This window comes from Phoenix dactylifera, chromosome 15, assembly GCF_009389715.1.
Source record: "Phoenix dactylifera cultivar Barhee BC4 chromosome 15, palm_55x_up_171113_PBpolish2nd_filt_p, whole genome shotgun sequence".
Classification (NCBI taxonomy): domain Eukaryota; kingdom Viridiplantae; phylum Streptophyta; class Magnoliopsida; order Arecales; family Arecaceae; genus Phoenix; species Phoenix dactylifera.
The window spans coordinates 7,578,508-7,604,582 of NC_052406.1; the positions used below are offsets into that span (position 1 = coordinate 7,578,508).

The 26,075-nt window shown below is 37.9% G+C and overlaps 3 protein-coding genes across 10 annotated transcripts; 2 read left to right on the top strand and 1 right to left on the bottom strand.

The window, feature by feature from the left end:
* Positions 1-2,088: 2,088 nt before the first annotated feature.
* LOC103719999 (cullin-3A-like) lies at positions 2,089-15,038 on the top strand. 4 transcript variants are annotated; one of them, XM_008809500.3, is made up of 4 exons: positions 2,089-2,545; positions 3,287-3,392; positions 12,278-14,376; positions 14,609-15,038. In XM_008809500.3, the coding sequence occupies exons 1-3, from the start codon at positions 2,494-2,496 to the stop codon at positions 14,316-14,318; spliced, it is 2,199 nt and encodes a 732-aa protein (XP_008807722.2). In that variant the 5' UTR covers positions 2,089-2,493; the 3' UTR covers positions 14,319-14,376; positions 14,609-15,038. The 4 variants fall into 4 exon arrangements, with proteins under 4 accessions (XP_008807722.2, XP_008807723.2, XP_008807721.2 ...); XM_008809501.4 differs by having other exon boundaries at positions 2,090-2,545; positions 3,302-3,392; XM_008809499.4 differs by lacking the exon at positions 3,287-3,392 and having other exon boundaries at positions 2,091-2,545; positions 12,278-14,503; positions 14,609-15,034.
* A 1,346-nt stretch (positions 15,039-16,384) lies between these two features.
* LOC103720000 (V-type proton ATPase subunit D-like) lies at positions 16,385-18,455 on the top strand. Of its 2 annotated transcripts, none has more exons than XM_008809502.3 (2): positions 16,385-16,612; positions 17,297-18,455. In XM_008809502.3, the coding sequence occupies exon 2, from the start codon at positions 17,383-17,385 to the stop codon at positions 18,175-18,177; it is 795 nt and encodes a 264-aa protein (XP_008807724.1). In that variant the 5' UTR covers positions 16,385-16,612; positions 17,297-17,382; the 3' UTR covers positions 18,178-18,455. The 2 variants fall into 2 exon arrangements, with proteins under 2 accessions (XP_008807724.1, XP_008807725.1); XM_008809503.4 differs by having other exon boundaries at positions 16,499-16,616.
* Positions 18,456-20,135: 1,680 nt separating this feature from the next.
* Positions 20,136-26,073, bottom strand: LOC103720001 (haloacid dehalogenase-like hydrolase domain-containing protein 3). Of its 4 annotated transcripts, none has more exons than XM_008809504.4 (9): positions 25,583-25,881; positions 25,264-25,383; positions 24,987-25,069; positions 24,772-24,855; positions 23,489-23,564; positions 23,318-23,390; positions 22,242-22,315; positions 20,744-20,837; positions 20,136-20,439 (listed from the first exon to the last, which is right to left on the bottom strand). In XM_008809504.4, the coding sequence occupies exons 1-9, from the start codon at positions 25,704-25,706 to the stop codon at positions 20,370-20,372; spliced, it is 798 nt and encodes a 265-aa protein (XP_008807726.2). In that variant the 5' UTR covers positions 25,707-25,881; the 3' UTR covers positions 20,136-20,369. The 4 variants fall into 4 exon arrangements, with proteins under 4 accessions (XP_008807726.2, XP_026665373.2, XP_017701401.2 ...); XM_026809572.2 differs by having other exon boundaries at positions 24,987-25,054; positions 25,583-25,880; XM_026809573.2 differs by lacking the exons at positions 20,136-20,439; positions 20,744-20,837 and adding an exon at positions 20,855-21,343 and having other exon boundaries at positions 25,583-26,073.
* Positions 26,074-26,075: the final 2 nt, after the last annotated feature.

A 26,075-nucleotide genomic window follows, 5' to 3' on the forward strand; every position in this document is an offset into this window, starting at 1 on the left:
AATATGGATGCAGCAGGTGTAAATGTTCAATCAAACAAAAAAGAAAAGGTGTAGATGTCATTGTAAGTGTGAGAGGTCAAGAATTGAGCAAATCATTTGACTCAATAATTTGCTTTCTTGCACTCCATGAATGTGGGTCATGGCTTTGGATAGATATTTTGAAAAAAAAAGGCATCTTGACAACAATTGAGCAGCTTCGGTATCGTTGGTAAAAAAAGTTGAAACCAAATCCAAAATTAATCACCACTCTTTCAAATCAAAATCGAAACCGAATAATTTTTAAAATAAAAAAATATATCTACTACCGAAAAAAATCAAAAAAACTAAAATCACAAAAGAAAAACTAAATATTATTTAATTTTTTTATTTATTTTAAATTTTTTACATATAAATAATCAAACTAAAAACATAATCCATAATTTTTATAATATAATTCATACCAACTCATCTAATAAATATATCCAAAATTAATAAAATCACTATAAAACAAACTCAGTAATTCAAAAATAATAATACAACCATCCAACAAATATAATAATCAAAGTTAAAACTGAGCTCAACTACATGAAAGAAAACATAGTGATAAATTTTTCAATATAAGAGATTGTGGTGAACAATCCAAATCTCTATTTTTGCCTTCACTAATCCATGAACATATTATGCCTAAGAAAAAGAAAAAAATATAAGAAAAACAAGCTCAACTAATAAGATAGTTTATGATATAATTTACAACCATTTATTCAAAGTGAGCAATTTTATTAATACTAAGAAAGGTTCTATAGATCACCTTATCAATACAAAAGTCATCTTCACTACTATCTCATAGAGTTTCTAATTTAGATTTACACTAAATATAAAAGAATTAAGGATATTAATTATCGTATATGTTCAGTTACATGCTTGGTGTCCGGTTCGATGTTGGAATCGGTTTCAGATTCAATTTCGGATCAAGAAATTCATCAAAACCGAAACAAAAATCGAACCATTTTTAATTTTAAAATTATCATCTAAACCATCCCCATTTAATTTTGGTTTAAACTAATTCATTCAGTTCAGAGACAGATAAAATATATGGGTATTCATTTCTACTGACAACCCTAATTTTCACCCTTGATTTCAACACGTAATATCCATGATGTGTAGCTTTTTTTTCCCCTCCCACCAAAGGCTTAGCCATATTAGTACAATTATAACATTAGACCAACAATTATATTTTCATGAATTTTGGTTCCTGTGACAAAATGTCTAAAAAGGGCACCTAAGCACACGGGTTATATGTTTTGCTCAAATGAATGATTAATTTTCTTTCATGATATTAACTCTTGAATTATGCCTTCTCAAAAAACTCCAATTTTTTTTTTCCATCTATTTATATGGATCTCAAAGCGGCTATCATGCGACCTAATGATTGATGTTACGAAAGTGGTGAATCATTCTTTTGCACCAGGGATGTAATCCGAGCCCTGTGGCCAAGGTATCACGCGTTGGTGCAGAGCCCGGGCAGCTCTCCCCTCCTCTATCTCTTTCTCTCTCTCATCTAATCTTAATCTCATACCCTCTATTGTAGTTTGTGGCCTCTTTGATGCGAGGGTCCCTGATATCAATGAGCTGAGGTGGTACTCTACCGTTGTTTTTATCAGTAAAACACAAAAAGAAAACAATGAAAACAGATTAGAAGCCCACCAGCTGCATCAAAGATATAGCATTACGACATGCATGAGCATTAAATGTACATGCAGGCACTCGACGTAATCATAAAGAGGCTATATATACCTTTGTATATATACAGATTAATCATGCACGGCTATCAAGTGTAACGCCACATTGTATCAGAATTTAGGCGTGCACGAGATAAACGAAATGAATTAATGGCACCCATCAAGAGCTCACATGAAAAATTTTATGCGCGTGACCAGCGGATAGCATTGTACGTTGATCAATCATATATCAATCAAATAGACGGTTCTGATCAGCCATGCTCCCGTAGGAATTTCTGAGAATCAAAATACGATCATGGCCCCCCATGAATGATTGGAGCGGCCCACAGAACCAAATCCAACCGGACGGAACCCCGTCCGCGAAAGAGAGAAACTGCGGGGGAAATGAGGGGAAGAAGCGAGAGGAAAAGGAAAAAAGTAAGGAGAGATCATTTTCTTTCGTCTATTTTCAGGTCTCTCTTGCTCTCTCCTCTCTTCTATTATCTTCTCTTGTCGAACCCCCGCCATTTCGCGAAACCCTAACCCGCGTCCCCTCGATCCGAGGCGGCCTCCGCCGCTCCCGCCCAGATTCGCTGCCGATTTGGTCGGAGGAATCGATTCCGGCGCCGCCCAAGACGGTCTTCAACGCCTAATTTGAGGGAAGGTTGGCTCCGGCGGCCGGGGACGATGAGCGCCCAGAAGAAGAGGAACTTTAAGATCGAGGCGTTCAAGCACCGGGTCGAGGTCGATCCCAAGTACGCCGAGAAGACCTGGAAGATCTTGGAGCACGCCATCCATGAGATCTATAATCACAACGCCAGCGGCCTCAGCTTCGAGGAACTCTATAGGTCCGCTTCCATTCTTTGTCCGATGCATCCTTTTCTTTCTCGAGTCGTTTTAGTTATGTATTGTATGCTTTGTTTCAAGTTTTGATGGTTCTAATCTGTAACTAGTCGGTGTGGTGGATCTATTAGGTTTTGCACAATCCTCTGGAAATCGGTAATTCGGTAGTTTTATTGATTTCGTGGTGGATTGTTGAATTATAGGTTTCTTTGCTGTTGTTTATGAGGGGTTCTTTTTTCCCTTTCCCTATTGAGACGAACCTTTTTAAGGTTTTGAGAGTGACCGGTATTATTATCGAAAAAAAAGGAGTGATCGGTATATCGTAATCTACTGGAGTAGAATTTGGAAAGCTGACACCATCCTATTTCATTATATATTGGAATGGTTGTTCACATGACTGAGGAAATTTGTTATTTGTAGTTCTAGTTGATTATCTCCAGTTATTTTCAGTTATTTCTGTATCCAAATTTGACGCATCGTAGATGCTGCACCACGGGGTAGAAGGGACTAGCCTAAAATGGGTTTGGCTCGTAGTTGGCTTGTAGGAAGTACCTTTTTCTAAGTGCACACGATTTTGCCTTTCTCTATTTTACTTTTTATTTCGAATCATTATTATTCAATTCTATAAATATTGGCTGCTCTTTGTATCAAAGAAATTAATTATTTGTTGATTATGGAGTAGTGTTTTTCCCCTTTCAGTTTTTCCAGCTATATTTGGTTATTTCTTATGTTCTTTGTATTGACAGTTTACGACTTGTTAGGGAATGAACTAATCTGGGATCAGGATTGGCTTGTAGGATGCTTTTGCCCTTCTCAAAGCGGGCCGCTTTGGAGGATCTACTTCCCTCCAAGGTGGGCATTTCTTCCTGCGCATCGATTTTACGTCTTATTTTATAGTAGACACATGTCAGTTGGTACCAGAGTGTTTCTTGGGCCAAGGGCTGTGGGTTTAATGAAAGAATGAGCCTTGCAAAGCAAAGTTTTTAAAATCTTGATGTATTAGTTATCTCAGTGAGTGGCCGAGACCGAGATGGATCAAGATCTTGGTTTATCTTGGCTAATATGGTAAGCGAGAAAATTTGGAGGCATCTAAAATTTTCTGAGATCCTAGTCAATATTTCCGAACCAAGATATGGAAATATTAGATGATATGGCAAGTCTCATATTAAAAACTGTATCTAACCATTACTTTCGAGATTTGTTATTAAATTTTTTTTGAGGAAGTAAAAAAATGATTAAAAAATGTCGACCGATATGAATATATCACATTAGCTGATATCTCAGATTTTATCGGTTTTATATCAGCCAAGGTAATAGGACCGAGATTTTATATATCATAAGGGGTGCCTGATATTCATACGAACTAAGATCTCAATGGTGATGAAAATGTTGTTGCGAAGGTAAAAGTTTGGGAGGAAGCCCCCCTTTAAGCAGCCACCTTTTTCCTTGACATTGTTTTCGTGCATGATGATGGATCTAATGATGCTGCTTCTTGTGTGCTTGAACCTTCAGAATAAAGTTCTTTAAGTAAATTAATTATTATTGATTCTAGGTGGCTGTTGGCTGTTCCATTTTTTTCTGTTAGTTTTTATATTTATATTATTGTAAGAGTGGACAAGCGAACAATTTGAAATGTGCTTGGCTTGTAAGAGATTTTTATCCTCCTCAAAATGAGCACCATGGGAGGACTCAGCTTCCTTATAGCGGGTTCTTTTTCTCATTTGTATTTTAGATTGGGCATCTATTGACCATGGTCCTATCTTATTAGAATGTTATAATGGCCGTCTCCTCTGCCCATAGACACAAGCATCTAATCAAATTTCTGCCTTGTTTTTGAAGATGCTTTGATCATAGTCCTTCAAGCTCAACCAAAATGTTGCTTATGATGTATATGTTTTTTTACGTAAGTTTTGAAAAACATCATCATCGTTAATATCTAAGCATCTTCCCACCTAAATGGGGCCAACAATGGAGCAAAACTCTATTTCGAGCAGGCTATATGGAAGATTTCAACATATTTTCACTATCAATCAGTTGACAACTTCCCAAGAATTAGTGCTAAATTCTTGTCTAACACGACTTATAGCAGGAGAGGAGACTGCCATGAGACCTGAAAGGCTGTTGGACAAACAGAGAAGAATTACCTAATCAATTGTAGTTTAAACTCATGCAACATGATGAAAGCCTCCAAATTCCCTTAGACATGAAGAGGCAGTATACAAGTTTTAATATAAGGAATCATATTCATTTCTAATGCACAAATTATATGCCAAAGAATCAAATTGAATAATAGACCCAAAACAACAGCTAGCCTCAAGTTATAGCACATTTTTGGATGCAAGAGGAATGTGATGCAAGAGGTGCTTTTCTGTACTACTACTGAAAAATTCTTTATTTGATATAATCATCATTTCTAGATGATCAAAGCCTACATGCTTTAGCTTTGTGCTGGCTTGTGATTTAAGTATAATCTGTTGCAAAGCTTCATGTGATTTTATATTTTTCAATGAAAACTCTCTCAGTTAATGTCATAAATTTCAGCTCTTTGTAGCGGTTATTGATTATTGTAGCTTTGATCAGCAGCAGGTGAATTATGTTTTTGTTACTTTCCTGGCCATCACATCTCGTATTTAAGCAATACTGCCATACAAAGGTTGAATATTTATGTCTAAGCTTTTTGATTTTTGATGCCATAACCTTAGTTAGCAACATATTTAGGTTCAAGACTTCTGCTTATCCACTTATGTCGAGCCATGTTGTCCATTATAACAAACTTGCTCAAATTTCTCCTTAGAGTCCCACACCTATTCCTTTATTGCTTCTACCTCTTTTATCCCTTCAGGTGAGCCTCTAAGATCAACATGTGTCCCCCCCCTCCTCTCTAACGTGCAGCCAGTTTCTATTTTTTGCATTGACTGAATCTTTGTAGCTTAATTCTTCCACCATACAGCATTTCGTGTCACTTTCAACAGGCAATATTTCTTTGCTGCAGCTAAATAGAACTCATACCTTATTTCTCATCCACACTCTCATTGCTGTTGGTGGTAATAGAGTATAAAAGGTAGCCACCAAGATTTGAGTAATTAAATTTAGCTTTATGAATCATTTCCACTAATTGATGTCTGCATTTGCTATTGTTATATGCTTTTGTAAAGGCTTGTCACAGCTTCCAACTGTCTATTTTAGGCTTGTCACCTCTTGCTTGTTTTTGTGGCACAAATTCTAGCGCTTCTACTCACTAGGTTCTGTTTTGAGCACACATCCATAGTTTGTGTCATTTTCTTGTCGTCATGCCATCTGTTTGGTGGAATTCCTATGCAACTGTTTTTTTTTTTTGCTATACAACTCCTATACAAGTTTAGTTAATCATTTTGTTTAAGTTTATCTTGAGAAGTTCTGGGGGACTCTGAAAGGTGTATACATATGAATGTAAAGTGAGGAAAAAATGTGTTAAAGGATCTAGCAGTATAGAAAGTAAGGAAGACGAAGAAAATGAAAATGGCAAGAAAAAAGGTTTGTAAGGCAAAGCTTTCAATCCCAAGTGAATTGGTTCTTGGGGGTAGACATTTGTGCTTTGAAACTTGAAAGTAAGGACAATGAAGTATTTGTGAAGATCGGTAAGGTTAATGCATAGTGAACATTTCTTCGAGTTGTTTATGCATAGGAACTTTATCAAGGGAAGAGATTTGGTAGGCCGACATCTCAGGTATTGCTTATGCACCATCTATTTTGCAAATTGAGGTAGAAATGTTGCGAAAAGGATGTGAAAATGAAGGCTTTAGTATCTTGCAATATATTTTTAGTGGTATGATTTTTGGGGAGCAAATTGGGCTTTTGTTGTTAACATGCTTATTCATATGATCTTAGACGTACAAAACCAATTGACCAGTGAGATATCATGTTACAACTTCATAAAAGTGAATTTGTCCATAAAAGTTTACTGAAGCTAAATATGTGGACCCCATTTGACGGTATGGGAGGGTGATGGAAAAAATATCGTCAAAGTTGGTGGCAATATTTTCAGAGGGGAAAGAGTCTGCATTTATTCTTTTGTCATTTTGGAGGAAGCATATGGAAAATGTATTATAATGATGTATGAATATTATTTAGGAGTATGTGGTTAAATAGTGATATGAATGAGAGCTAATTGCGTCAAGAATCAGCAGTTTCCATTGGTAGATTCTAGTTGTAGTAGGGCTGCACTACGAATTGAAGGAAATTCTTCTCTCTGTTGCTCTTTCCTCATTTGATGAAATGTCGAGATATGTATTTCATTCTTGCTTGACAAGCTAGGGGGTCTGAGAACTTTAGGTGTGTGTTATAACTGGCTGTTATGTATTGATGTTGATGAGATATGAGTGAGTATGGAATTGTGTATTGTAGACATAAATTATGGTGGAGGACTTCAGATGATAAGGGTTTAAAACTCTTATTATGAAGTATATAATCTACAATTTCGGTGGGAATGTAAAAGAACATGAGGCGCTAAGCAAAATTAAATGGCCATAGTTCTTAGTTGCTATTTTGTCACTTGTAGGAATGGAGAGATAGAAGTGGGCTACGTCTAGTATAGTTTGGGATGTGGGTGAAGTTGGAAGGGATTTTGGAGTTCTTGGGGGCTGCTGAGTGTTGAGCAACAAAGTCAAATGGGTTAGGGTTGATGGACATAAGATGAAGGCTTGAGATAAGATTATTCAAATTGTAAGCATTGAAGGATTAGTTTTAAAGTTTTTTGACCAGAGAAAACGTAGGGTTTGTTGGAATTGGTGAGGTGACAAGCAAACATTGAATGTGAAATGAAGACTAGACAAGGACCTAATATGTTTGCTAAATTTCTTGCCTAGAAGGGCCAGAAAAGATGTGTATATAAGAGATTTTAGATGAAGTTGTAAGAATTTGAAAAGTTGAAATACTTATTGCCAATGGACTTTGTTGAAGCTTCTTAATAATGTTCTAGGCCCAGATTTTGATGTATCCCAAAATAATGGAGCATGCGAAATTACAGAGGTATAGAAGTGGTAGAGCAAAATTTGTCATAGTGGAACAGGTAAATTATGAGTCCTTAGAAGTTAAAAAGCTAAGCTACCTTAAGTAAATTGACAAGGAGTTATATTCTAATTAGAAGGCGTTGGAAATGTTGTTGTCTTTAATCTATTAGTAGAGGGAGACAGAAAGTGTCTATATTACAAGAAATCTGCAGGTTGAAAGAAAAAGCATGGTTGCAAATGAATCAAATTATTATATCTGTAACTGCTTCCAACTCCTTCACCATTAGTTCCTATCAAGGGTTATATGGTGTATCATTGGAATCTTTTTACATGTAATTTCTGCATACCCATTTCCCAACCTATTTCTTTTGAGCCTTCCCTTCTATTTCTGGTTCCCCCATCGAAGATGAAGTCAAAAGTCTACCGGAGCAAGTCATTGTGGGGTCTTTGATTGAGGGGACAATAATACCATGCTAAGGTATACTAAAAGATGAGAGGGAATATATATACCACCGAAATATTACTATAGAGAAACCAAAATTTGGTAGTTCATTGAGGAAATTAAGATCATTGGTTCTCTTGCATTCCTTGAATGCATTGGCACTAGTTTTCTAGGAATTAGGGAGGAAACTATGATGGTTCTAAATGAACTTTGCCTCTAGTTTATCATAGAGATTTCATGCTATATGAATGTTTGTAAATAGCAACCTTTTGTTGACACTTTTATGGGTAATGGGGGTAGCATATTTACACCTTTGTCATGCTTCAATTCTAGGGGAAGTTGTAAGAAGCAAGCTGAAATTTTCCAGAATTCTGCTTGACAACATGCTGCATGGAGTAAAAGAAGGAAAGAAATGGCGGTGTCAGGAAAAAAAAAATCAATTTTAGCTTTCTATCGAGCTTCTACCGTTCTCTCTCTCTGTTCTTTTATCTCTTTTCAAGTGGATGCTTGGTTCATCCACACAAAACCTTATTTATTCCTTCCACAAACTATGAAACTATGTTTTTTCTAATTTTTTCGTTCTTTTAATTTTAGAATTTCATGTCTGCAGTGTTGTCTTCCCTGTCTGCACTTCAAATCTCTTTGCTTTTCCACGATTTGCTATCCACTCCTTCCCATCAGGAACTCGCATTTTTGTTCACTTAAGCTCTTAAAGTCAGAAAGGTTCATGTTGCTTTCTCAAGATTCTTAACTTGATTTCTATAGACATAACAATCTTGCCTTTCAATCATGTTATAATAGGAACTTTTGGAAATTCTTAGATGCCTTGTATTATAGTCCAAGCTTTTTCAAGGCTGTAAACATTCTTGTAGAAATCTCTCTGTTTATAAAGCAAACAATTTATAAATTTTGTATTCTCTGCCCTCTTCACTGATTTATGTACGTTAATTGATTTGTATGGCATGCTTTAGTTGAGTATTTAGGTTCCCTTATTTTGTTTTTTCAATGAGTTTTAACTCTTGTTGAGGTTAAAACTCGGCAATTGAAGGATTCCTTGCACGCTTATGTTGATGGTTTTGAATTTTTTTTCAGTATCATCTAAACCCATGGATGGAGTTCCCATGGATGGAGTTAGTTTTCAAATGGACTGAGGGTAAGGATGGTGGTTAGAATGAGTTTTACAATGAAGTTTTACAAGGAGAAGTTTGGGAAAAAGAGAACTAAAATCTTGCACTACTTTCATGACATTTATCCCTTGGTCCAGTGGAGCAAAAGGCAGATAAATCCAGAAGCTTATCAAATTATTGCATAAGTAAAAGGAGGGAAGACAAATGGGATTGTATCATTGTTCACCTTTATCTGGGAGTTTAGTGGAACCACTTCATTCTAAGGAGACTTTTGACATCAAACAATTTTAGATCACTCCATATGGAATTTCATGGATGAACGAAATTCATGTTAATCATTGCGTCGATCATGTTTGTAGGATCTTTCAGTTGTAATGTACAGCATTTATGATGGGAAAGAAATCTTGCATAAAGTAATGACATATCTAAATATAAATGATGTGGACCTTGGTTCATACCTTGCTTTTGATTGCATAAAATGTTATTATGTTAATATGGTTAGGAATTTATTTTATTCTGGTAAGCTTCAGAAGAGGGATGCAAGGCATCCATTTCAAAGAACGTTTCTGTTGTTATACATCTTTGCAAGGTGAAGCCTGTATGGTGAAAATTACCAAAGTGGGCTGTTGGACTGGATTTGGAAGCCCATAGAGAGGGACATTATTATTTGTGCATGTTCCATAGAAAAAATAATTTGGACATATTTTACGAAAAAACTCTTCTAGTTTCACTTATAGCTGAACCTCGTACACATTTTTTTTGATTTAAATGGGAGAAAAAATATGGCCGATCAGTTTATACAAGCGAAAACAAATACTAATATCTTGCTGCATATAAGTTGATGAGGTAGTTTGGTTGTTATTGGCTAATACAGCTCTTTTTAGAAAACAGTAAGAGGAGGTTCTGTGATGACAATTTGCGCTAGCAAGATGCCACACTTTTATTTGATAAGCTCCATTATGTAAATTTAATCACTTATTACTGTATAATGATTGCTAACTGATATGATTGTTAGAAAGTGGTAAAAACATGGTCCACTATCATGTAGAAAACTGGAGAATCTGGGTGAATTATAATGTTTTTCAGCTGATGGATGTTATTTGAATTGTCAGGAGTAGAAAAACCTCGACCTTTTTACTTCAACAAAAACTAGCATATGTTTGTTAATGTATAGGGCTGCACATTTTTCGTTAAATAAGTTTTAAAAGATCCTGTGATATGTTGATTATGTCTATTTAATTCCTATCGTAATTAAAAAAAAATGTTTTCATACTTCACCAATTAATTAATCAAAGAGTCTTTAAATAATCTCAAAAGCTATAACTACGAATTTCTAGAAGGCCTGAAATCTGAAGGCAGAAAAATGGAAGTTATCTGTACAAAATGCTAGAAGCTTTACTCCATGAATGCTACTCCAACATCCCATAAGATAGGCTGATTTTTTCAAATAATTTTACAAAGTTATGTCATATTAAGTTGGTCATGCTGGTGATTCTTCTATTAGGCGAAAGCCTTGTCTGGCATTATATAGCCATAACCATAAAAAAAGACTTGTCCCTACTTTTTTGTGTTGACTTTGTGAGTCGCCAGCAATTTCCATGAAGCACTTCTTTTATGTTATTTACCAGATTTTCCAAATTCTTTCCCACAACTTCAATCCATGTCCGCTTGGTTATGTCTGTATTATACAAGTTATACTAAGATCAAGAAGGAATCAGTCAAGTTAGGGTGCTAACTGATTTATTAGCTGAAATTAAAGGTCTAGGGGGTGTGATTTAAGCTTTTGTAGATAAACATGGAGTGGAACAATACTTGGTATTGATAAAAGAAGAGCTTGCAGTAATGGGTGATTTAGAAATTGTAAGCCTCAACTAGTCATATGCATCCATCTCAAGTACAATGTTTGTATGGGTGGTGACCCTCTAGGTTTGATGGTTAGCTGCTGAATGTGTTGGCACCTGTTATAATGTATACATGGTGATCTTTTATGTATTGGGGATGACTATGTGCCTAGCATTTCCCTCTCCAATGGAATGACAAATTTTTATGATAATTCATTTATCCATTCTAGCTGGTAATTTTCACATTGTTGAATTGTTGTTGACATCTAATACTTTCATTTTTTTAATAATGAAAGATTTGGATATTGAATTTTCAAAGTCAAAAGTAAAGGCTTTTCCATGTTTGACAAGATACTGTTATTTCAAACATAAAAGGCCCTGTCAGTCTACTTTACTCCAGTTGCAGTTGTCTAGATAAGCAGACATGATCCTTTTTAGCTTATAGAGCATTTATTTGCCGGCCTTTTTGTTGCCAGAAACATAATGGAAACTGAAAGGTAAAATTTGAATGAAGATGTCATATACATAGAGGTTTCTGGTCAAGAAAAACAGTTTGAGCATGCATATCCATATGCTAGTGTACTTTAATGGAATTAAAGATGATGACTTTTTAGAATATCTAGAAAATACAGTTGGGAATGGTTAGAAATGAGTATGCAAGGCAATGAGTACCAGCTAAATTGGGAGGTTTCCTAGTAAATATGGGTTTTGTGTAGTCTTGGTATGACAGTTTTCCCCATAGGATTGGTATTAATACATCATATCTTTGTGCCCTGTACTTTAAGGTATATATTTAAATTTGAGAGGGAATACTGAGGCTAATTAACCTATATCATGATCATGTTAAAATCATGTTAGAATTTAGGTTTCAACCTGCCATAGAGCTTAGTCTGGCATGGGAATCTGGGTACTTAAATAGTCTGAAGTGTTGAGTTGGATCAATTGCATCTCAATAGTCTTAAGCTTGTTATGGAGTTTGACCTGTGCCTCATAATTTGCTTCTGTCTTTGTTCTATTTTCGGCGTAAGTGTGGAAATACATGCATCCCATCTTTTTTAGACTTTGCATGTTTGTCTCATTCTATGATATTCTGCTGTTTTAAGCAATTTTTCCCTTGCACTTGTCAATTAAAAGATGATGCTTCTGTTCATGCCACATATGCTTTCTTCGCTCAGCTGAATGATGTTCTGCATTCGCACCCATATTCACAACTACCTCAGATTGTTTAAGGTTTTTGTAATTTCATTTATTTATATATCAAGTTGAAGTTTTTTTGCCATAATTATTCTGAACCAGAACCCCTTCTTTGAGAAAATCTGGGCTTCTCTTGTGAATTCAGGAATGCGTACAATATGGTGCTGCACAAATATGGAGAAAAGCTGTACTCTGGCCTTGTAACTACTATGACATGGCACCTAAAAGAAATAGCAAAATCAATAGAGGCTGCTCAGGGAGGTTTATTTTTAGAGGAGCTGAACAGAAAATGGGGGGATCACAACAAGGCATTGCAGATGATTCGGGACATACTGATGTACATGGATAGGACATTTGTTCCAAGTAATCACAAGACTTCTGTTCATGAGCTTGGACTTAATCTGTGGAGGGATAACATCATTCACACCCACAAGATCCAGACTAGGTTGCTTGACACACTCCTCGACCTCATACACAGAGAGCGAAAAGGTGAAGTAATAAACAGAGGGTTGATGAGAAACATTACAAAAATGTTAATGGACCTTGGATCTTCTGTATATCAAGAAGATTTTGAGAGACCATTTTTAGAGGTCTCAGCTAGTTTTTACAGTGGCGAGTCCCAGCAATTCATTGAGTGCTGTGATTGTGGTGATTACCTTAAGAAAGCTGAGAGGCGGCTTAATGAAGAGATGGAGCGAGTTTCACACTACTTAGATGCCAAAAGTGAGGCGAAAATAACAAGTGTAGTGGAGAAAGAGATGATAGCTAACCACATGCAGAGATTGGTCCACATGGAGAATTCCGGTCTTGTGAATATGCTTGTGGATGACAAGTATGAAGATTTAAGCAGAATGTACAACTTGTTTCGCCGAGTTCCTGAAGGGCTTTCAACAATCAGAGATGTGATGACCTCTCACCTTCGAGAAACTGGGAAACAGCTAGTAATTGATCCAGATAGGTTAAGGGATCCTGTGGACTTTGTTCAACGCCTCTTGGATATGAAGGACAAACATGATAAGATTATTAACGTTGCATTTAATAATGACAAGACCTTTCAGAATGCTTTGAACTCATCATTTGAATATTTTATCAATCTAAACAACAGGTCTCCTGAGTTTATATCCTTGTATGTTGATGATAAGCTCCGTAAAGGTCTCAAGGGGGTCACTGAAGAAGATGTAGAGGTTGTTCTGGACAAAGTGATGATGCTATTCCGGTACCTGCAGGAGAAGGATGTCTTTGAGAAATATTACAAGCAGCACTTGGCAAAGAGGCTTCTTTCTGGGAAGACTGTTTCCGATGATGCAGAAAGAAGCATGATAGTCAAGCTCAAGACTGAATGTGGGTATCAGTTCACATCTAAACTGGAAGGTATGTTTACAGATATGAGGACATCCCAGGACACCATGCAAGGTTTCTATGCTAGTCAGTATTCTGAGATGGGAGATGGCCCTACTCTGGCTGTTCAAGTTCTTACAACGGGTTCTTGGCCGACACAGCCCAGTGCCCCTTGCAACCTTCCGGCTGAAATTCTTAGCGTGTGTGAGAAGTTTCGTGCATATTATCTTGGAACTCATACTGGACGGAGATTGACATGGCAAACAAATATGGGCACTGCAGATATAAAAGCAACCTTTGGTAAGGGACTGAAGCACGAGCTGAATGTTTCTACTTACCAAATGTGTGTCCTCATGTTGTTCAATTCAGCGGATTGTTTGAGTTATAAAGAAATTGAGCAAGCAACAGAAATACCAGCTTCAGATCTGAAGCGGTGCCTTCAGTCTCTTGCTTGTGTCAAGGGTAAGAATGTTCTCCGTAAGGAACCCATGAGCAAGGACATTGCAGAGGATGATGCCTTCTTCTTCAATGACAAGTTTACAAGCAAGTTTATTAAGGTGAAGATAGGGACAGTGGTGGCACAAAAGGAGTCAGAACCAGAGAAGCATGAGACTCGTCAAAGGGTGGAGGAAGACAGAAAGCCTCAGATTGAGGCTGCCATTGTGAGAATCATGAAATCCAGAAGGGTGTTAGATCATAACAGCATCGTAACTGAAGTTACCACACAACTGCAGTCCCGTTTCCTGCCAAATCCTGTTGTGATAAAGAAACGAATCGAATCTCTCATTGAGAGGGAGTTTTTAGAGAGGGACAAAGCAGACAGGAAACTGTATCGATATCTTGCTTGATTCTTGCATGCATGTTTCCTGTGGATTGAGGCCATACTTTTCATTTAAAATGCAGTTGGTAAGAAAATTGCTATCTGATGTATTCATCAAAATGCTTTGCTAATGTTGCTTAGTGTTTTCACTCCATTGACCAGTTTTGATGAAATGCAAATTTTTTACTTGGCATTCTTTGTTCTTTTCACAAGGTCAGCAGAATTTAGTTTTATTTTATTATCTTGCCATCAAAATCAAATGCTCTGCCATGTTTCTGTAAGTTGGTTTCCATTTTACTTTTTCATTTCCTGTTTCAGATGAAAGTCTTTGATGCTTGAGACATGGGAGGGCCAATGGCAAATTCGTACAGCTGAATCATGTTGTGTGCCCAACCATTCTTTCGCAACAAAATCAGGAAGAGGAAAGCCGACCTCCTTGTTCTCGAAAGATTTCATTGTATCATTCTGCCTCATCCCATGACACCAGTGCTGGTGATCTTAGAAGAGGGAACATTGTTCTCCTCAGTTATCTTTCGAAATGTAAGTTGATTTTAGGTGATTTGTGTATCGTCAGGTAACCATGTTGTTTGCCATTAAGATAGCCATACGGCTCACTTTTCCATTTGTGAAAATGAAGAGTTATCCCTGGCTATAGAAGCTGCACTGATCTATCAGTAATTGGGAGACTCATTTGTATATAGTGGGTGGTCAAACTACGGAGATGTTGCTGCTTTGTTGTTACCATGAATGTTTGTGTTTGTGATCCTAGAGTCAGTGGTCACATTATGGCAACCATAGCTTCCTGGCGCTTTTACCCTCATATGTCTCGAGTGCTTGCAGAGAGTTTCTGCATCAGAGATCAGACACTTTATAACACTTGCTCTCTTGCAAATATTGTATGTACAACTTAATTGATTAGCAAGAACCTTATCCGACGAGCTGCCCGTAAGGGACCTGGTGTTGTTGCTTGGTGATGGTTCTCCACTGGGCATTAGTGATGTTCGCATGTCTATAGGGATTGTAGATGGGTTTAGTCTCTGGTGTCCGTTATGTTAACTTCAGGTCGTTACGAGACACTGCTGGTTATTTACTAATAATATGCGGGGGGATCTATATTTTGGCCGGGAGCTTTATTCGGTTCCCAAGTATATATCGTTGCCACCTTCGACTTATAGGGTGCAATAATTTTCCCTTTGCAGTGGGTGTTACAAAAATTTGTCCTGGACTATTTCTCTTTTTGTCGTTGATATTATAAAATACTGTCTTCTCAAATCAACACAAAGCTGGTAGAAGCTATTTCCCAAATCGTCACCAACACCTATCCAGTACTATTCCTGAGACATGGAGGAGCAATATAATATTTGTGTTGCTACGGTATTTGTCTTGTCACCAATGAAGCAGGATATATATCCATATGCTAGTTTGCCACGGTTTAGAGCCATATCATAACAGATTGTATTATTTATCAAGAGGCTAACAACTTCACCATTTGGTCATTTTGATTAGTACAGGTCAATATATAATATAAACAAGTTTCATCTAGGTACTAATACAATGAATATTTTAGTAAAATAATACAAAGAATAGAAACGAAGGAACGAATTCAATTGAGTGGTTGCACCGAACCGGATCACACCAGACGGGGTTGAGTTCCACCGCAATAAATGCCAGAACTACACCTGTTCAAAAATGGCCAGGCTCTCCCAACCCGGTTTTCGACAGGCTTAATTAGGTATTTGAGACTCGATTAGTCAAAGCCGGGTTAGATTTTTTCAGCCCGATCAGAATTGCAGCGAGAGGCTCGGGAACAACCAAAATTGCGTTGGCCATTCTATATCCTGGCCAGGCCGACATCTAAGTTATGTATCTCTAGTAGGCCACTATAAAAGATCCTATCCAGGGCCCAAAGAATGGGCCCAACTACAGGCCCGAAGGCCACGCCGCAGTCTCGACCCAATCCAGGGCCCTGTTCTTGAACCTGACCCGTATCCTTAAATGGCTAACCTGACCCAGACCTTTAGATCCGAACACGCTCGACCCAGACCTAAACCTCACAATCTCTCTCTTCTTCTCTCTGCGCCTCTCTCGCTCCCTCTCCCTTCCACATCCCGTCGGTTTTTTTTTTTACCAGACCGGGTCGAGCGCGGAAAAAGCCGGGCAGGTTCCAGCCTCGCTCATAACTCTCTCGTGTAATAAATAATTGTATACACTGGCCTTTCTAGAACTATCATTGCTTCCCGTTTCCTCTGCCAGAAGGAGAAGGGAAATAGAGAAAGAAAGGAGAAAGAAAAACACGGGAGGGAGACCGGATCCGAGGAGGAGGTTTGTACGTGATTGCTTTTTTTGGTTTTTCTTTTCTTCGAATTGATGTTTTTGTTCCAGATCGATTACCTGGCAAGTATCCATCGAACTCGTTTCGGAATCATTCAATCTTTATAGCGATTTTCGAGTAATTCCGTTTCAAATCGCATCGGTTGATATATTTTCGTGTTTTTTTTGGCCGACTTTTGCGATTTTTAATGTTTCTGAAATTTAATACTCTCTTGATCAACCTCTATTTTGGTTCTTTGTGGAAGAGATAGGCTAAACCTGGCGGAATCGCTTGAGGCGGAGAGAAATCGATGGTCTAAAAAATAAAAAACATGTTTTGTACTCCTAATAAAATGCTATTAAGCGATTCATTTGCTCTATCTCATTTTTTTTTCTTTGAGTCGTATTGGGAGATTTTGTGATGTTTCATGCAATCTGATTCTCTCTCAATCGTCTGTTTGTTTAGATCTTATAAGGAAATAACTAGCTGGATCCCTAGCAGAGACGGAATTTAGGGTTTCTGGCGAATATGTCCGAATACATCAAAAGCCGAAGTTTTTCTTAATTTTCATATTTTTCGGGCTATTTTTGCGATTCCTCTTGGAATTTAAAGTTCTCGTGTTCATCTTGTTAAAGTTTGATAGAAAAAGCAAAGGAAAAAAAAAATCCCACTAACCCTAGCCAAATCCCTTGCAGTGGTACCTCTTCCAGAATTTCCCCCAAACAGCTCCGAGAAAACAGAGACTATAACCCTACACTCTTGTAATTCAAAGGAAGGAAGGATGTCCGGCCAAAGCCAGCGTCTGAATGTGGTGCCGACGGTGACGATGCTCGGGGTGATGAAGGCTCGCCTGGTGGGCGCCACCCGCGGCCATGCCCTCCTAAAGAAGAAGAGCGATGCCCTCACTGTCAAGTTTCGGGCGATCCTGAAGATGATTGTCTCCACCAAGGAATCCATGGGCGAGATCATGCGTGCCTCCTCCTTCGCCCTCACGGAGGCCAAGTATGCGGCTGGCGAGAACATCAAGCATGTTGTCCTCGAGTCGGTTAAGTCTGCCTCCCTCCGTGTGCGCTCCCGCCAGGAGAATATCGCCGGTGTCAAGCTCCCACGGTTCGAGCACTTCACCGACCCGGGCGCTGGCGATACCAAGGCTGACCTCACCGGCCTTGCCCGTGGAGGCCAGCAGATCCAGGCTTGCCGTGCTGCGCATGTCAAGGCCATTGAGGTCCTCGTGGAGCTGGCCTCCCTCCAGACCTCCTTCCTCACCCTTGATGAGGCCATTAAGACCACCAACCGGAGAGTCAATGCCCTTGAGAATGTCGTTAAGCCACGCTTGGAGAACACCATAAGCTACATCAGGGCGGAGCTTGATGAGCTTGAGCGAGAGGACTTCTTCCGGCTGAAGAAGATACAGGGGTACAAGAAGAGGGAGATTGAGCGGCAGCTCCAGGCTGCAAAGCAGTTCGCTGAAGAGCAGTTTTCTGAGAAGGTCTCACTCAAGAAGGGTATCTCTATTAGCTCTGCCCACAACCTGCTTGTTGCTGGGACCGAGAAGGATGAGGATATTATCTTTTGATGCAGGAACATCCTTGTGGTGATTAGGTGGGTTGCTCTCATGATGTTTCTAATAAAGGTTTTTTTGCCTTTTTAGTGATTGTGTGCATATTCTATGCTTCGACATTTTTTTGCTTATCAATTCTAGTTATTTGTGTGATAAATTCCATTTTTTAAGATATTTATGCATATAGTATACTATAATGTCGATGTGCGGGATGTTCAGTTAACTACCTAGATCAACGATGTGGAGATGTATCTGGTTTGTTGTATGAAGTTCCACCAATGTAGCTTTCAGGACTTCTTTTTGAGCCTTTTGTGGTTATTCTGATAAAAAATTCTGGATGAATAAAAGGAATCAACAGTAGAAAGATTCTGAAGTTCTGCTTTTGAAACTCATATCTCTATTACAAATATCCTGGGTATTTCATTAGGTGAGGAACTTGTAGAATTCAAAATTCAATCCTGACTATCATGATTGCAGCATATTTATCAATGTGGTGAAGTAAAAGGACCTGCCTGTCATCTAAAGTCAAGTTTGTATGCTTGTTTTTGGTTGATTCTAACTCTTATCCTGATGTTTGGTATCATTTTCTATCTTGTGTTCTCTCCCAAATTGGTCACCTCTGAGGGAAGATTTTTGTGGGCGATTAGTTCATTTGGATATATGGATTCATGAGTTATATGCATCCACTGCTTTTGTCTGTCCTACTGAGTTGTTCTTTATATCTTCTTTATATCTTCTTTGCTTTTGCTTTCCATATTTGCAATCATTTAGGATTATTTCCAATTACTGAATACTTTTTTGGCTTAAAAATTATTCCCTATCATTAAAGTAATACAGAACCCTGATTTTCTGACCATGGATCTGGGTGCACAAAACTAGGACCTATCCATAAGAACCAAGCCCTATTCCACTTAGATTGTTCTTTTCCATCTATTCTTACCCTACTTTACAACCACCATCATAATGGACATATTCATTTTTCAACTATTTTTATCTACCTATTGCTTCTCTTCAGTTTGTCCCCTGTGTTGCGTCTACTGATAATCGTCCTTATATATGTAAATTTTGATTTTTATAAGTGAAGTTGTTGAGCATGGAGGATTAGAACTTGATCGCTGGTTCTGCTTCTTTTGGTTCAGTGTTTTATTTTATTCAGCGTTCTAAGTTTGGAAAGATTGTTGTTATTATGGTGTTCGAATGGTTCACATTGATCAAGCTAGTCAGTTTATTATGAATGAAAAAAAAGGTGGCTGAGGATAGCATGATGGAATCATGCAATCACTAACCTGTGATGTCTGATGATATAAAATGCTACATGGTTGTGCCATGTGGGTAACCGTCTCCAGCAGCATTTTTTGGACTGGCAGATTCATGCACTCAGGATAACGAACTTCGAGACATTATTGAATTTTTATGTATCGTGCTCCTCGTGTCCTGAACTAATGAGACCTTCAATGTTCATTTTGCTGCCCAAAGGCCTGATCTTTACTTTCATCATAAATAGCAAAGACCGGATCTTCAAATTGGTAGCCAATATGTTTGTGCTGGCCTGGAGGGGCCTATCAACAAATTGCTAGCCAATATTTAGGGATACTGGAAATAACACTTTGGAATGGGGGAGGATTGCTACAGTTGCACAGGCCTGCTTCCTATATTTTTACTATCACCATTTTCCTTTAACTACACCAAAAACTAGTCCATTTCCAGCTCCCTTGATGCGCACGCCCGCCCACAAACACAAAAACTTTATATTAATATAACCAGCATCATATGACAATGCTACTGTTTGATTTGGTTGGGCAATGATACCACCATAATTTCCCTATTTTCTTCCCTGTAGAGGACAATGTGTTGGGCTAATAATCTGTAACTCTAGACGTAGACCACTCTGAAGTGAGGCCCCATTGAAGTAGAAGGAAACAACCACATCATTTTTCAGCAGATTAACCCAGTTCACCAGAGAATATGTGAGCACAAGTTTTACAATTAATACTTATTATTTTGGCAAAGTATATTGGTTGTTGACCGTCATGTCCAGGAAGAGGCTGCAGATTTCTGATAATCCTGAACTATGTTTGTCAGTTTATCTAAGGTAGACTTAGATAAAACCTGAAGCTGGGATAGTAATTGAAATCTATTAATAAACAAAAAGGGGAACAAGCCTGATCTTGAATTTTTGATTATGTCCGAAAGACTGCAAATTTTCCTCACTTCCAATCTGATATCAGAACTCGATTGCATATATCAGTGAATGTCTTCACATCTGATCCCCACAGCCTGCAACAACACAGATTACTAATATATTTCAGCAAATATAGTGACATCATCCTCATACAGATAATTAGTGAACCATAGAGCAATCCATGCCCTTTTCTCTAACAAAACACATCCACGTTGGGAGAACAAGAAACAAATGATATGGAGTTTTCGAATTGGTTGCTGAATGCTTGAAAAGCACACTTTTTTGTACTTTTAATTGATATATAATGCACATGGATTCAGATTTTAGAGAGTGTTCAAAATAGAAAATGGGGGCAGGTCTTAAGGAATGTGACCACGCAATGACATAAGGTGCCCTTACCAGCAATCAATTCCAATGGCATTGGCACCGGTCTTATCTGCCCTTTCATCATCTCCTACATGTACTACTTCGCCAGCCTCCATGCCAAGTTGGTCTGCGAAAAAATGTGCAATGACAAAAAAGGACTGGACTTAGGGAGAAGGTGATTGAAATTTAGAGCTTTAGTATATCAAAGTGAAATATACCAACTTCTCACTATCTTTAGTATGATACCAAATTTTCCATAAAAATTCAACTACTTGATAATCTCAATGAGGCATGATGACATAAGCAGACAAGGAGTCTGCATGTATTGTTTCTTTAAAGATCAAAGTTAGCAAAGTGAACTTGTCAACTAGCCTATAGTGAAAAATACAGAGTACAACTATTGAACTTCACCTTCAGAGGAAATGAACACACAGCTAAGAAAATTATCACATCAGGGTTTGTGAGAAATACAAACAACAAATGCCTCCATTATACTTCTTGAAATCCTTTATTTTACAATGCACTACGCTACATGATGCAGGACCAAAAATGGTTGGCCTGTGTTGCATGAGAGGACCATAGGAATAGGATAGTTTAAGGTTTAAGGCCGCTTTATTGCTTGCTGTCCAAGTTCTGAGAACAAAACAACAAAGAACTAATATTAGTTTTTTTCGGTGAAGAAAGGATCAAATAACCGTAATCTAGGGTTTTATGTGCGAAGGAGGATAGGAGAAATCAAGGACTAGGGTTTTCAAGGTTCAATTGAATAGTTCATTTTAAGGTTATAGCCACCTTTCAGCAATTAAATGTGCACATATTTAAATAAGCAGCAATAACTTTCAGATCTGAACATTCAAATGAAGAGAATAAGTATTGAAATCCCTACTGATTGAAATCAACAAGTTTTTCAATGCAGTGATTAAATACTTGAAAGATATCCAAAGGAAACTTAAATCTGGTAATCTTTGAAATAATAGCGGCAAGCATTAACAGAAAATAATATAGAGAGCAGAATTAATAGAGAAAAAGTGACGATAGGAAAGAATGGAAGAGAGAGAAAGGGGAAACAAACAGCTCACAGCCTTCTTGAATTCATAAAAACCTTTCAACATAACTCGCCTTGCAACAGACTCTTTATGGACTCTTCATAGACCCAACAAAAGCCCTAGAAAGTTTCTAGATGGAATCATCTAGGACTCTTACAAATAAAGAAAGAAATCCCTCAAAAATCTCACTAATTAACTACCTGTTTGACTCTTAGTAGGACTCTTTGAAGGTCATGGCTGCTATAGTGCATACTGTTTATGCTACAGTAACATGAACAGTAACTCTTAGATGCTTTTCTATCTAAAACACATCAATTAATTAAAGAAACAAAAGACGTAAATGAGACTTAAACAATTTTTTAAAATAGAAAAGAAGCTTGGACTATTGCACTTTTGCTAACCAATCTATGGAACCAAAGGATGCTCATGTCACTAAATATTACTATTTTTTATCTTCCATGAATAAGTTTGTTGCCATTTCGTACCTAGAGCAGCTCTGAAAATCTCTGCAGCTGGCTTTTCATACCCAGTCTCCGAAGATATGATTATTGCGTCAAACCTAGAAGAAAATATTAGAGCAATTCAATCGCCAACAATGACATACAAAATATGTTGAGAACTTGAGATTATGAAGAAAAGCACCAGGAAGATACAATTATGGCAAAACATGCTCAAACTGGTAGTAACTACTGGTAATCTGTGGTCATCTCAAATTACCAATAAAGAAATCAAAAGAATATAACATATAGATACAATCCTGCTTACTGGTCCCAACTGTCTTACGGTTATTTATAGTTCTATAAGTTCATTCACAGAAATGTTAAAAAGAACATAAGGGTTATTTGAAGATCTAATGTTGAACTTGCTAACGCTTCAGCTAGTCATGCTATTATTCTGTATATATGGCTCAAGAATAATTAGAATAATGTCAATACTTCTATTGAAATGCAAGCAGCACGATCAAGGCAGCTTCCTCATCTGGCTATACTGAGTATCCAAATATCCTTTTTTATTTTCCTTTTCCTATTCAAGTCTAAGCAGAAGTAGAAATTTCAGCAAAGAATGTGCTTGGTACACCCAATATAGCTAATCCTATTTAACAAGGTAATTTTGGTAAGGAACAGAATCCAAATATAAGAAGCGAAACAATAAAGTGCAGCACTGAATATATATCGTACAATGGGGAGAAACAATGAAGTCATACAATATTGAGCCTGCATAAGACTGGGAACAGAAAAAAAAAAAAACCCTGGCTGAAGGGCATGACATGAGCAGATGCTCAAATCTATCCACATTATCAAGCATTTTGCACTACGAATTGAAACTTTCAGGGCTTCCATCGGATTTGTATTAATGCAAGCATGCATGCATATGCACACACACACTTCTGCATGCCTGTGCGCAGTTATGTGTGTAACTTGTGCATCCATGTATATGCATGCATGCTTCTACTGCGAAATTTCAATGAGTAAGATGTTAACAACAAATCCTTGAACAAAATCCAGTCTTCAAATGCTAGCAGATCCAACCAAAAAAAATAATATGGGACATAGAAGCTTACATGTGTGCAACATCGAGGTCGTTCAGTAACTTGCGCAGACGTGTATCAAAATTTGAGACAACTGCCAACTTAACTGTTCATGAACATCAAAAGTCAAGAGACCATAGGAAACAATAAAGATTAGAACATCATGCAAAAGAAAAATGGTGAAAAGTACTTGGCTTATATGACCTCCAGCATCTTTCAACAGACATAATGCTTCATAAGCCCCAAAAGGTAGACGCCATGCATCACCATTTGCATAGTGCTGGCAGAAAAGGCTAACAATTTATCAACTTCTTTTTCTGTTAATGTCCTATGATCTTAAACAAATAAATGAACTACCACAACCATTTGAGATTGACTTAGTAGATGAGTAAAATGCATTGACTATTTGTCAAATTTTTTCCCCATATGACAGTTGGATCAAAAGGGTGAGCCTTGGTGCAATAATAAGGTTACTTCATTGTGATCTGGAGGCCACAATTGTAGAACACGAAAACAATCTCTCCTCATGTAGGGGTAAGACTGCATATTTGACCCTCCCTATACCCTACAATGCGGGAGTCTCGTACACTGGGCTTCCCTTTTCTATTGACCAAATAAAGGCATGTACCCATGAATTTATCATACACATCCCAGACATGTGGCACTCTATCTATTAGAGCTCTTCAGTATAACAACAATGCATTAGAGAAACTTTTTGTTGGAATAACACAAGCCTATATTAGCATAGCAGAGAGAACCAATACTTGATTGATTTTCCACTTATTTCAAAGAGAAGCACCATGCTAGACACATCTCAAACTCATGATTTGGGAAGTTAACTTAGCAAAGAATTCAGCTCATGGTGTCCTCTCACCAGCATGGCTTGTCAACAAGAATTATAAATTCAAGCAGTTCCTTGGATAAATCCAGTTCTAGTACATTTAAAAGCTCATCACATTATATCTAGAGTTAAAGTTTAGTCAATGGATAGATTAATCCTCCTAACACTGAGAAGTGGTACATTGAGCCAATCTCTGATTTTCCGAAGATGAAGACTACTCCCTCACAAATTGACTGCATACTAAATGACAAAATGATGTTAAAAATATTTTAAGATAGCTATGCACAGTCTACTGTATCTGAAATTTTTAGCACTGGATGGAAATATAGCACTATTCTTCGCTTTTAAGTGCCAAGAAATGCTACTATATTCCTCACTAGGATCATGTGTTTGTATACCTATTAATACAAATGACCATATGTTACAATATTCAATCTATAAACATGACCAACAAGCTTCATCCCCAATTATTCAAGGTTGATCCTATGAAATCTCATCATAATTTATGGCTGCATCCTGTCGAAGTGAAAAACTATTCAAACTCCTTTGAATCAAATTCCTTACTTATCAAGCAAGCTTAATAATAATTTACAAAAGGGTATGTCTTGGTTCATGAACGTATATATCAGATGAGAAAGAACCTCACCTCATATACTTCTTCGAAATAGTCATTATCAGCACAACCTGTGGCTTCAGAAACAACAAGCCTCCAGAATGCCCGCCCGTCACCCTGCACCCAAAAGCCAACCCTTCCTTTAAAAATCCAACTACCCTAACACCATTTCTTTTGTTACAGTTTTTCCATTGCAAAGTCTTATAACAACAGACATTGAATGTTTATTTGCTTAAAATTGCCGACACCTGGTAGCGAAGTTTATCAGGCCATGGGGCAGCGAAAGCCTTCTTGAACCCTTGCTTAATATCGCTCTCTGTTGCATTAATCCCTGGACACATAGTAATCATGTTTTTTTCATAAGATTCATACTATTTGATCTTTAATTAATTTAAAAAAGAACTTCTCTCCTAGTAGTATGCGATTAATAGTGCATAGGATTCATATGATTTGATCTTTAATCAAGATAACAAGAATATTTCCCCAACGGGATGAGCAAAAAAAGGGAAGGGATCGAACTAATACCATATTTTCTCCCGATTGACGCGTAGGTCTCCTCGACGGGCCTCGCCACCTGGAGAAGCGTGCCTCCAGCGTCGAGCAGCAGCCCCTCGTACGCCCTCCGCCGCCTCCAGACGCCGGACGCTGCAGAGAGAAAGAGGCTCACGTTAGTTACCAGACACCGGATTCCCCCATAGTATGCCCGCCGCCGCCACTGGGCGCACGATTGGATCGGGCGGCGAAGACTAGAACAAGAAACCCTAAATTGAGACAAGGGGCAGATCTACATGAAAAAAGAATGGGACTAGAGTGATGATTTGAGCGAGAGAGAGAGAGAACAAACCCGTCGTCATGGGGATTGCCATCGGAGGTCGGGGAGGGTAGGGGCCTCCAGCGGCGGCGGCACGACTGAGGAGGCCGAGGGATCTCGCCGGCGGACAACGTCGCACTAGCCGGCAAGCCTCCATGGGTGAGCATCAAATACATCTTTAAGTTTCTTAACCACCTATACAAAGATAAAAGACGTTAAAAGAAATATAACGCTGGTTTTTAAAATATAAAAAATGATGTAGTTATCTATATATATATCACTAAGCAAATGGCGCCTGCGCGAGTGGAAGTTTCATGGACCTTGTTTTGCTGTCTTGAGTCTTCCTACTAAATATTCGATCCCTATTCAAAATAACTAAATATTACACTTAACTAAGGGTTACTGGTGTAATTGATCCAAGCTTGGTTTGAAATCTATGTCAAGCCTAAACTTCATGATCAAGTTTGATTTGTTCATTATTATTTGATTTAATCCAAATCAAGCCAAACACAAGTCTTGTTGATTA